Here is a 12,851-nt window from a genome sequence, read left to right as displayed (position 1 = left end):
ATCTCAGTATTGCAATCCTTCAACATGCGCCTTTGCCGTGTTAATGAAGCTGCTGCAGCTGATGACACATTTGAAGATGGTTGTAAACGGTTTGCATGACACTTTCTTCAAACTTTCTGATCCTGTATTTCCTTCTCTATTATCACTGTCTTCACACATAGCTGGTTTACTGATCATGAAAGAGGTGGAGGGAGTGTAGGATTCATCCTCAGTATTTTTTTGTCACTGGCCTGCAGGGTGAAGATGATGGTAATCTGTGTGACAGCATGTTGGTTTGTAAGCAGATGCACACAGGAATAAACTTTTATCTCCTTAAGCCTTAATATTTGTTTGAAAGGAAAGAGGCAGAACGAGATAGTTGGCAAGTGGTTGCTAAAATATATTGATTGTTCAACTTTCCTATAACTGGGATAGTAGTGTAGTAGTCTGGTCTTGTTCTGATCAGCAGCTCTGAGGCTGTGGCAGATTCATAGCCGTTCTGGGTAGGACACTTAGCTTTCCATACCCAGAAAAGCCTGAACTGTGAAAACACGTTTGTGTAAATGTCTTCCCTCCCTTTTTCCTAAAAATACTCCATGTTAGCTTTTGTTATAGCTAACCAACGCTATAATGTTCTCAGAAAAAAACTGCATCAGTTGGTTTTGTTAATACGTTATTACATAGACCTATGGTATCTAATGCTTCAGAAGCAATGAGAGGAGGGGGGGCCTGTGTTTCCTGGGTTTCACTTCTCTAGAAAATGTGGATTTCACTGTTTCCCTGCCACTAACAACAAGCATGATAAAGAACTCTTTGACCTTCAGGTGGAAAAATATGAATTAATACTTTATTGTATCTTTGAAGAAAGTGTGGTGCATTATTTGAAATGAGGGTGGAAGTTCTGTGGCAAACCTACAATCTAATTTGTGTCTAAAACCTAAAGTATGTTGTTTATTTTGTTTTAGAAACTACTACATTGTTGTCTTTTCTTAATGGTTCTGTCGTTTAGATTATTGTGTAGGACTGTAAGGATAAGTGCAAGAACATAAAGCATACAGCTAGTGGTAGTTTCGTGACAGTACGATTGTGCAAGAAATGTGAGGGTGAGAAATACCATTGTTCATCGACACTTACCGAGGAAAAAATGATACACAATGAAAGTGTGATACACAGTGAAAGCTTAAAACAGACTTGGAACTTTTGCAGAATAAACATCCTGTACTGTTGTGATCTTGATCTTTCTTGATGGTGGTGGTATAGTGTTGTGTGGATAGTAAAGCGAAGTGTCCAGAACACTGAAGAAAAAACCCCCAAACCCACAAGTTTTCATAATAATTAAAACATGCTTTTTAATGTTTTAACTTATTTATCTATTCATTTCCCTTTTCCAGGTTGCAGTAGTAAAACTGAAGAATGCAGATAAGGTTTTTGCCATGAAGATACTTAATAAGTGGGAGATGCTGAAGAGAGCTGAAGTAAGATCACAGAAATGTTTTCTGTAATCATGTACCTTCTTACTGTGCTAAACTATTACTTCCTTTTCCACAGGACTCTGTACGTATAGAGGGATTGAAGAGGTGCTTCAATGCTTACTGACAATATGACAATTAATACTAAAATAAGCTTAAAGCAGTTCATCATAAGGGTTCAAATGGCATGGAATCTGGACTTAGGTGGGGCTGGATGTTTTAAACATTATACCTTTGATTTGTAGTTGCCCAAGAATTACCAACTATACAAGCAATCTTTTAATGTCTTTATTCCAGCTAAGTTTGTAGTCTTTGGCAAGTACTTCGCATGCTGAAAGGTAATTACTGAGCAATAACTCACCAGGCCTATTAGTTGATCAATAGTTAGAGCTTAGTCAGTTTGTAGATTGAAAAAAAGCAAAGATAAAATTAATTCTAGTGCATATTTCATAAAAATGTCTGTCTGCAAAAGTTTGTGATGGAAAGTTCCTCACTAAAGCTTGAGTCCATTCTATGTTCTGGAAAAGGTGGACCAGCTCTCTCACTAGCCCTGCTTTGCCTTGAGTTCCTACTTTCATTGCACGCCTCCACCCTTCGTAGAATCCTCAATACATTTCTCTGGATTCCTTTGGAAAGAACCTTACAAAATGCAGTGTACACCTGAAGACTTGGTTATTGATTTTAAACAGAACATGTCTCTAACTCTTTAAATTGCTTTGAAATTCTTCATCTATACATACTAAAAATAAACATCCTAAAAATAAACTCACAAAAATATAACTCAGTGTCTTACACGTACAAAGTTACTTTGGCTGTTGGCTTTGCTTTAGTTTGGAGAGTGTGAGCACCATCTTGGTGTCTCTTCCAACTTGTCTGGTCATATTATGTCCAACCTTAGTTTTTGTTTGACTGCTACTTTGCTACTACTCTCAGACAATTTCTGCATTTATGTTTTAATTATATCGTCATAGGAAATGAGATCAGTGGGAAACCATCACACTTCTAAAAAAATAAAAGTATCCAGACAAATAAAAGCCAATTTCTGATCTGTGCACATCCTGTCTCTTTTAATGAACATGTTATCACATTAAGAAATAGAAATGGCATGCAGATTGTGGTTAGATGTACACAATGTGTTTCCTCTTTGTCCAGAAATTATTCAGATACCGAGCAATCTGGTATTAGTCTTGACACAAAGAGGTGTTTCTCTCCAAGACAGATGTCATTAGTGTAAACTTTATTATTTCAGACCAGAAATAAAGTTCCACTTTATTTTTAAATGCACCCTTTTAAAGTCAGTTTAAAAGCTATTTCTTTCCATTAAAATACAGTTATAAATAGGTTTGAAAGATTTTTCTCTCTATGCAAGGTATTAAAAATACTCTTCCCATGGGTCCAGCTGAATTTCTGGAGGTCTTTACCATTAGCTTAAAAAGAATTACAGCTCTGTTTTTCCATGTATTTGTAACCCATGGATATGCAGTGGAAAGAGAACTGTCTGGAGTGAAAATGCATTACAAAGTGTGACCTCCAACAACTGCAACCCATTTTGGCTGTGTTAGCAATGTGCTGTGCTAACACCAAATTACACAGGAAAATCATGCAGTCCAGAAATGCAAGACAAGCATATAGGTAGGCGTATACCTAAATGGCAGGAATACGTTGTTCATATACTGCTGTATCAACTCTGCGGAAAGTGGGAGTCATTTGAAAAAACACGGGGGGAGTATGTACTCAAAAAGAGGCTTGCGAATGCCAAATTGAAGTTGATGACTGCAAGCTCTGAGAGTAATCGCATGCAAAAACTTGGTTACAATAAAATTACACAGGTTGCGAGGTCAGCGTTCACTTTTTGTGTTATAAAGAGCATGAGTTTTCCAAATACTTGCCACTGTTGAAAGCTCTGAGACATGAGCGGACATTTCCAGGTACTCCTTGTATCAGTAGTGTTGGACAACTTGAGGTTACATGCCCAGACCTGTTACCCTGGGTGTTGACAGTCACTTACAGCTCCGCGTGTGCTCAGGAGAGACCGAGACAAACAGTGTGCAGTGTGGAAGCTGTCAGCGCGCATGGAAGGTGCTGACTCTGAGCTGTGAAGACATGAGCACCAAGTAGCCGAGCAGCCGGCATTCTTTGCTGATTGAAGGCCATGATAAGAGCATGGATGCAACCAAAGTGCTAAGTTGGCTTTGGATAAGAGCATGGATGCAACCAAAGTGCTAAGTTGGCTTTGCTGTGACAGGGAGTTGGATCAGATGACCTCTGGAGGCCTCTGCCAACAGTTCAAGGAGTGGAAGATGAAGTGTAATGTGGAAAATAATGAAAGGCACCAAAAAAAAAAAAAATCTTCACTTTAAAAAAGCTTGATTGAAATATGTTACATTAGTTACAAGAACCACTGCTACCAGCTTTTTTTTTTTCATGGATTAATGTAAAGCCCATGAACCATTTAGACTCTGTTACTGTCTTACTTGTGATCTACTGTGGTTGTAGCTGTTGCTGTCAGCTCCAGGCATGCTGCCTGGAGGTGAGTGTCTAGAGTGCTCAAGGGTTGCATGGTGTTCAGTTAAATCATGGCAAAAACAAGTGAAATTATATAAACTCTCTAGTAACTAATCCTGTGAATTGTGTCATAACAAGTAGAGAAACTAAGTGTCATTTATGCTTGCGAAAACAAGAGTTCATAGTATCTGTCTCTGCAATATGTCAAGAGTTTGCAAACAAGGAAGGAAAAAAAAAATCAAGCTAAAGCACAGAACAGCTTTTCTTCCTTCTGAAGATCATCCTTTCTCCTTCTCCCACTGCGAAGTCCATTTTTCATTTAGTAACCTTTGGCGGTATTTGTTTAAAGTATGTTTTGGTGGCATCATTGGGAGGTTTTTTTGTTGTATTTTGTTTGTTTGTTTGTTTTTGTTGTTGTTTGTTTTTGTTTTGCCTCGAATGTCACTGATGTATCTCATCCATTGTGCTATGATTACTACATTTGTTTTTCCTGCTCTGCAATTATTCTCACTCACCAAAACAATACTTGGTGTGCTTTATTTGCTTGGAGGAGGGACTTATTTCTGCTCTGTTTTTACTGCGTATATTTGTGTGCATAGCTCAATCTAAAATAATATTTCGCTTTTCATTCTTCACTATCCAAATCTCACCACTAACAGTGACCATGTCAGAGTTCTGGTATTTGCCTATTGTTTTTGGAAATGAAATTGAAAAAAATAAAAAGGTTTAGATTTCCTTTAAATTTAGCTGTCTCCTAAGATGGAAGAGATAGAGCATGGTTCAAATCGATGCAACATCTTTGTGAATTACCAGAGTGTGCTGAAAGAGATTAAGGTCTATGGTTTTTCTCTAACTCCTCATGTGCCTTCTAAATAGAACCCATACAATTATTATTCTTTCTGTTATACTGTCTTTTTGAACTTTTTCTGAACAACATTGCATGTTGGCTTTGCTATTTGGTACCTTTTGTTTTCTCATGGTATTCACTTCAGAACTCAGTCCTTTGAAAACACTTACCATAGTTCTTTGCTATGGTTTCTCTTTGGCTTCTTGTCTGTTTGCTCATTTGCTTTCATCATTCTGCAAAGCTGTCAGGGCAGGCTGCAAGACCTCAGTTGAATTACCTGCCTTGCTGCTTTCCCCTTGGCTATTTTCTTCACATTTTATCTTATTTAGGTTAATACCAGCCTGTATTCTCCTCCTTCTCTTAGGTATTCCTTAGCATTTCTAGACAGTTACTGTTCCTCCTCTGTTCCTCTTGCTGTGAAGGCACCTTTTACCTCCTGTGTTTCTTTCCAATATATTCAGGGGAGGGTCCTCCTGGATATCATATCAGCAGCTTATATCTGGCAAGAGCAATATTCAATTCTGTCCTACTTCTCCTGAGCAAAAAGTGTGGCGAATATCCCAGCTGGTTAAGTATTATAAAATTATGACTACATGGAAGTTATTGGCAGCTGCTTTCAAATGAAAAGAAGAACCTTGCTTATGTGAAAATTCAAGTGTAAAGCTGGGCTAAAAACATGATGAGATAAAACAATGACACAAGACTCCAGATTCTAGCTCTTTAACTCCTACTGCAGTTATATAATGCCATTATTACTGATTGTTTTCTTCAGTCTTATATTGCTGTTCTGTCCTTACTGATACTTGATTTCAATATCTGTATATACAGAAAAGTTAAGATTTTTAGACAATGGGAAGCAGCACCTTATTTCTCTCTCTGCGTTACTTAGCAATATAGAGGTGTACAACTGTTTAAATTTGAAGAAGGTAGTCTTCTCTGATACTTAAGTTTTCATAGATTTTGGCATGTTTGGAGGGTGTAGAAAATGACATGTCAACTGAGAGGCAATTTTAAATATTTTTCCCCAAAATAACGTGTTAAAAAACAGAGTCAGCTTGCAAAATGTGTTTCTTCATGTATTTTACTTAAAGCCTTATTATTTTTCTCCCCTTCAGACAGCCTGTTTTCGAGAAGAGAGAGATGTGTTAGTGAATGGAGATAACCAGTGGATCACAACATTACATTATGCATTCCAGGATGAAAACTATTTAGTGAGTGTTACTTTTATATTTATATGGATGGAAATGCAGATTCTTGGTTGTGGTTTGAGACAGAAAAATACTTTGTTTATTTGTTGATTTAGTGTTCTGGACCATACAGACCATGTGAGGATCTGTGATTTTGTGCATAAGATTCTGAAGGATGCAGAGTGGTCAGAAACTTAAAGTTTTGCTAGAAATATCTTAGAAATGCAGCTTTGTTTTCTAAACCACTCACATTTGTTGATGAATCTTAGTCTGTCTGCATCTTCTTTCTTATAATTTGTTACTCCACTTAAATTGGATCCATGAAAATGCACTTACTAACATAAATGTTCTGTTTGACGTTATTTTTTGTGATTAATATTGCTGATTACTGTTGTACAGTTAGAAATAGGGAGTAGCTCCATTCTGATTGGCCTTTCCTTTTTAGAGAACTTAAACCCACTAAATGTCATAAAATAATAACATGTTCTTGCAGCATGGAAGAATGCCACTGAATGTTCATAAATAAGAGTTGGAAGCTGTAACTGTAGATTAAAATCTCTTTAATATTTAATGTGACTTAGTTTTCCAGTATTTTGAAAGACTTGCAAGAAGAAGTTAATGTGAGGAAAAAGTGCCAATTTTCTATGAAATCTTTCCCACTTAAAATCCGTTTTGATCATGGTACAGTTTCGGTAATATTTATGCCTGAAGACAACTACTACACGTTAATAGTTTTTGTTTATTTGGGTTTTATTGCCTTCTGATTTTGATTCTATATCATAAGTAAGTTCTAATGTTTTCTTAAAAATCTAATATGCAGACATAATCTTTTTTTGCCCAACGTGTCCAATAAAAGAAGTGCTATACGTGGAATTCTTGCACAATATTGCCAATTTCCTTATTTTCTCCAAGCACAGAGCAGCCTCTGTTCTTTACCTTTGATAGTCTACTAAACAAGAGCTAGTTCTGCAGCCTGCTGGGGAAAATACCAGTAATAATGTTTTTCATCATTTTAGTGTGAATGTATCGCTAGTTTCTATGTGCTTTTTATTTAAGTAAAATATAACAGAAGTGGCCTTTAAAAAACATCTGTGTAGACTGAGCAGTAGATGTCGTTGAGCAGTGGGTGTTGTTTACCTTGACTTTAGTAATGCTTTTGACACTATCTGCCATAACATCATCATGGGCTGACAAAGCATGCGTTAAATGAACAACAGTGAGGTGGGTTGAAAATTGGCTCAACTGCTGTGCCCAGGTTATCATGGTCAGTTACATGAAGTCCAGCTGCAGGCCTGTCAGTGATGGTGTAACCCAGGACTCAATACTGGGGCTGAAATCTTCATTAATGACCTAGACAATGGAATGGAATGCAGCCTTGGCACGTTTGCTGGTAATAAAAAGCTGAGAGAAGTGGCTGAGATGCCAGTTGGCTATGCTGTCATTCAGATAGACCTCGATATGCTGGAGAGCTGTGCAGAGGGAGGTCTCATGAAGACAAACAAAGGGAAATGCTGTGTCCTGCATCTGAGGAGGAATAACCTGGAGAAAAGGAGGCTGAGGGGAGACCTTCTTGCTCTCGACAACAACCTGAAAGGAGGTTGTAGCACGGAGGGTGTTGGTCTTTTCTCCCAAGTAACAAGCGACAGGACAAGAGGAAATGGCCTCAAGTTGTGCCAGGGAGGTTTAGATTGGATATTGGAAAAAATTTCTTCCTGGAAAGGGTTATCAGATGTTGGAACAGACTGCTCAGGGAACTGGTGGAGTCGCCATCCCCGGAGGTGTTTAAAAAGACATGTAGGCAAGGTTATTAGGGATGTGGTTTAGTGGAGTCAACGAACTTGAGGGTCTCTTCCAACCAAAATGATTCTATAGTTCTGTGTGTAACTCCAGGCACCAGTACATGCTGGGTGCTGCAGGCTTGAGGTCCTGGAAGGTAGCAAACTGACCATAAGCCAGCAAAAAGTCCAAGAGTATCCTGGGCTGCATTAGGAAAAGCATTGTCAGCAGGAAAGTGCAGGCCCTTCTGCTCTGCACAGCCCTGGTACAGCTGCATCGGAAATAGTGTGCCCAGTTCTGGCCTCTCCAGTGCAAAGGAGAGGTGGAGCTACTGGAGCAAGTGCAGTGGAAGGTCCGAAAGATAATAAAGGTACTGGAGCATCTTTCATAAAAGAAGAGGCTGAGAGAGCTGGGACACAAAATGAAACAAATAAAAATTTTGTCTGAGCACAAGAAGATATTTTTTTTCCTGTGAGGGTGGTCAAATGCTGGAACAAGTTGCCGGGAGTGGTGGTGCAGTCTCCATCCTGAGAGTTACTCAAAACACAACTGGACACAGTGCTTGTCATCCTGCGCTAGCTGACATTGCTTGAGCAGATGAGATTGGAGTAGGTGATTTCAAGGGATCTCTTCCAATGTAAATGATTCTGTGATTTAGGATTAAATGCCAGTGTTAAGCTTCCACTAGTTACTAGAATTTACTATCCTTAAATCTGTGCTTTTTCCTTCTCTTGAAAGGATGGTGCTGTTGTACAGTCGTGTTTTGAGAAGTATTTGAGACTTGAATAGATCTGGATAATGGTGTGCATACAGAAAATATTTTTAAATATTATTATTTTTATAAATTGTTTTTGAGATTTTGTTTGACATTGGAAGGGATGCTCTGCATTGACTGGAGTGTTTTATTAAACATTTAGTTGTTAAACTTAGCTTTGATTCTGATGCACGTGTTTAACTTCAAGTGCACAACTTAATACTGTGAGTTACAGTTTAAATGTTGGCATATTTGAGGAGTTGAGGGTTTCTTTGTGATTAGGCTAATGTGTTGCTCTTGTAAAATGGGACGTGCAGGAAGGTCCTGTGTTGTAAAAGCCAAAATTCCTTTATATTGATATATCCAGTTACTGGGTTGTACTGCTTTTAAAAATGCTGAAGAATGAGTGCAGAGATCCCACATCAGTTATGAGTATCTTAAGAGGTTTTTTTTTTTCAATATACTTTCAAAGCAATAAGTTAAGCTCTTGCAGACCTCACTGTATAGTGTATCAGTTAATGAAAATTATGTTAAGTTCCAAAGGCTTAATGTATTTTCTAAAACTACAAAACATGAGAAGCTAATACTGTAGATCTTGTTTCAGAGGGAGCATAGGAGCGCCACTGAAGATATTTATCTTGTGTAAGGCTTGTGAGCATAATTTGAGAAGTTTACTATTCATGTCACAAAGCAACAGATGAAATTTTGAATGTCAGCACATTTAGAATTTAGCGGAAATGCATTTGATACTTTCTTCACGTGCTTGGAATCATTGAGGTTGCCCAGGCTAATCTGTATCAAATTGTTAAAATCTTTGTTCATCACCTTTATTGTTATGGAAAGTATGAGAGAAAGAAACAGGCATGTAGGATTTCTATGTGCTTCACATCTTCCTTATAGCTGGTATAATTTTGCAGAATTCTTTACACACAATTTAATTTCTTTCTGAAGGTGGGAAACACTTGAATGAGGAGAACTAATTATAAAAAGTCTCTTTAAGTTGCTTTACCAAAATTTTAAAGAATCAAATTGTGATATAGATTACTGCATCTTTAATATTTTTTATTACTTGGGGTTCATTATACGCTATTGTTAAAAATCTCTGCTTCAAATGTGGATGTGTTCTGCCTTCCTGGAAGCAGAGGTTGGAACTCTATGCAAAATCTCTCAGACACTACATACTGTAGTGGGAAACTATTCCAATTAGTCTGTCCACAATGAAGTTTGAAAGTAACGTCATAGCAATGGGTGTTAAATTAGGTTGTTTATAATTAGTTTGTTAGATATTAGTTTGATTTTTTTTTTTCTTTTCCCCCATTTGCCCTTGCAGTTGCTGTTCCACAATTAAAACAAACTAAACTAAGATAAAAATACATTAATCATGAATTTCCCACTTAGGTTTACTTTGTCCACTCATTTTGACCATGTCTCTAAAGGAAGTGGCATTTTGTTCTGTCGTGGTAAAATAGAGAAAGGTTCTGATCTCCTCAAAGTCTTGGCATCTGATTCAATAGCAAGCAGGTTTTATGTTTCATTAATAAATCAGAAATCAAGTGTATTTTTCCCTATCAGTTCAGTTAGAGAAGGTGACACCTTCCACTGTATGTTGGCAGGTCCTGTGTTGTGCACAATGTCAACAATATCTGGAATTGTACCATGAGCCACTGGAAGTCTCTTAATCTTGACCATAATCTGAGTAGTCTGAAAACTTTATCTCCAATATTGTTTGTTTAATGGGAGAAGATGGTAGGAAAAAACAGGAAGGGAAGCCTGGGAAATTGGAGCCCTTAAATCAGATCGCAAGTTAACACAAATGGTTTTGTTTTAATAGGTCTGTGCTTTAATCCTTGACTTTTGTATTCTATCAGAAGGTATTGTTTTTGTAAGGGAATCCAGAGTATCTAAATATTTTATGTTTGGTGATGGGACAGTGGATGAAGCTGATACTGTTTTGTTGTGAAGTATAAATATGAAACATTCAAGTAGGTTAAATATTAAAATGAGGCTGAACCAGCTACTTTTTTCAGAACATTTAAGCATCTTGGTCTGCTTTTTTAATGCCTATAATAACTTTTGCAAGAAATTAATTTTTGTATTTGAATTAGTTTTTAGTCTCTGATTCTCTCAATAAATTATTCCCTCCCCCCCCATCTTTACTTGTCATTCCCACTCTTTAGTACCTGGTTATGGATTACTATGTTGGAGGAGACCTGCTTACATTGCTCAGCAAGTTTGAGGACAGACTGCCTGAAGATATGGCTCGCTTTTATTTGGCTGAAATGGTGATAGCTATTGATTCCGTTCATCAGTTGCATTACGTTCACAGGTAAGTAATTTGAGTTCCAAATTCCTGTTGAAGTTACGTGGACTTACTTAATGGAGTGAAAATAATTCCTGTTAAAGAGTTCAAGCTGGTAACAAGTATTTGCTGTAATAGTAACTGTGATAGAATTGAGCTGCCTGCATCTTGTGGTTATTGAGAACTGTTGCTGAACTTGTACCACGTGGTCAGAGACGTGAGTGAATATCTGAATGCATGTGGTGAATCTTGCACGCTGGCATGTTTCAAAGTTAATGACCCATAATTTATAACAACAAAACCTGTTTGTGAAATATGATCAACTTCAAACAGGTTTATTGAAGGATCAGATTCTGTTTCTTATTTTGTTCAGTCTGTGTGGAAGTCTCAAGCACACCATCGTATGGCCTGCTTTGGATTTTTTTTTCACCATTTTCTTTTGGACTTAATGAAATTAGCTTTAAAATAAAGTGAGAGTATTTTGCTAAATAAGTGGAAGTACTTAAATTGTGGCACTTGGCTTTACCTTGGTATATAAAAAATAATTTGTTCAAAGGAAAATATTAAGTTGTTTGGGTGTAGCCTTTTTGGAGGCCATGATTGATTATTATTTTTTTTTTTTTTTTCTATTTTTTCCCCACAAAACTAGCATCATCTTTTCTTTAATGTATCATTGTCCACTGAATTCCATTGTAGTTCTTGTATACAGAGCAAAAGATTACGTTATATAAGAGGCAGAATTTTCAAATGCACTCAATAGATCACTCCCCGTTGATGGAGCTGAATCATTCACTTGGCAGAATGAGCTCGTTTGATGCGTCTAACTATCACCCTTTATCAGAATCAATACCAGCCATTCTTTCTTTTACCGTTCCCACTTGGCCCCTTTGCTCCAAAAAAGTGTGGTGGTTGTTGATTGTTTGCTTCTTTTTCCCAAAAGGTGTATTGTGGTTGGTTTTGGTTTGTTGCTGTGTTGTGTTTTGTTTCCCTTGAGATTGTGGCTTTTCATGAAAGAGCTGTAGCTCGGAGCACTTTAGGGTGGAGAGGTGCTAATATTTTGAAAATGTTTGAAAATATTTGGAATATTTTGAAGTCTTCTAGTTTTGTTGAATAACTGTGTCTACCTGCTTAGAAGAGCTCTTTGTGATAGCGCTTTGTGGAAAAATCCGAGCATAGTATTTTCCTTAAGCGGTTTTCTTGAATTTGAAGATTTCAACTGTGCTGTTTCTGAGATACTGTTTGATCACTTAGGACCTGCTGTAAAAGGTTTTTGTATTCAGTGTAACATGGATCTAACTTTTGAAATGTGTTTTTGGGTAAACTATTGAGATGCTATCTCCTGTTACCAGGTAGAGAGTACTTCATGTACTATGTAAACTGCTGTGTTTTACCCAGTACTTCTGCGTATGTGGTAGTAACTCTTCCCAGAAGAGGAGATGCCCACCATCTCTACCTTTTCCTCCAAACAGATCAAAACCACTGTAATTCAGCACTATTAGTATGTAATATGCAGCAGATGTGATGTTTCTGTCCTATGATAGTGTCCCCAAGATGAAATAGGTGTTGATGTAAAATTTTGATAGAAAATTCAGTACTATTGCAGTTCAAACCAACATATTGATTATTATGCTTGCGTATTTATTACTACAAATGTTTAGCAAAACAAAAAAAGCCCTTATGCGTTCTTAGGCCTTTATTGTTTGATTTGTGGCCTTGTCAGTGAGGTTCCCGTGTTTATGAATTTCTAAATGCCACTCTGGCATTTTATCATTAATACTGCTGTAATACAATGCCTGTTTATAAGGGGATGGTTTTAGAAGATTAAAAACGTAAAGAGCAATTTAGTGTATGTTAAATTATAAGCCTCTGAAATGAGACCCATTCCACTGTTAGTTTTGTTAGGATGTTTGCAACTAGTAAAGGAAAAGAAAACACATAATCTTAATGCCACTCATGCTCTTTTCCTGAAAGTGTGGTGGCCACATCCTTTTTGGGGAAGGACACAGGAGAAGGACACATCCTACTAAAGGATGAA

The 12,851-nt window shown here is 37.3% G+C and overlaps 1 protein-coding gene across 2 annotated transcripts in view; it reads left to right on the top strand.

The window, feature by feature from the left end:
• The window catches only part of CDC42BPA (CDC42 binding protein kinase alpha), a gene marked incomplete at its 3' end in the record, with an annotated part of 191,382 nt that overhangs the window by 65,853 nt on the left and 112,678 nt on the right, over positions 1-12,851 (top strand). For both annotated transcript variants that reach the window (XM_080341777.1, XM_080341778.1), the window contains 3 exons: positions 1,371-1,454; positions 5,916-6,011; positions 10,695-10,843. In XM_080341777.1, the coding sequence (XP_080197903.1) occupies positions 1,371-1,454; positions 5,916-6,011; positions 10,695-10,843 (329 nt within the window). The remainder of the gene's footprint in view (positions 1-1,370; positions 1,455-5,915; positions 6,012-10,694; positions 10,844-12,851) is intronic.

Source organism: Nesoenas mayeri, assembly GCF_963082525.1.
Source record: "Nesoenas mayeri genome assembly, chromosome: 3".
NCBI classification, from domain to species: domain Eukaryota; kingdom Metazoa; phylum Chordata; class Aves; order Columbiformes; family Columbidae; genus Nesoenas; species Nesoenas mayeri.
Note: the sequence above shows the minus strand (reverse complement) of the source record. Positions and strands in the feature narration are given on the sequence as shown.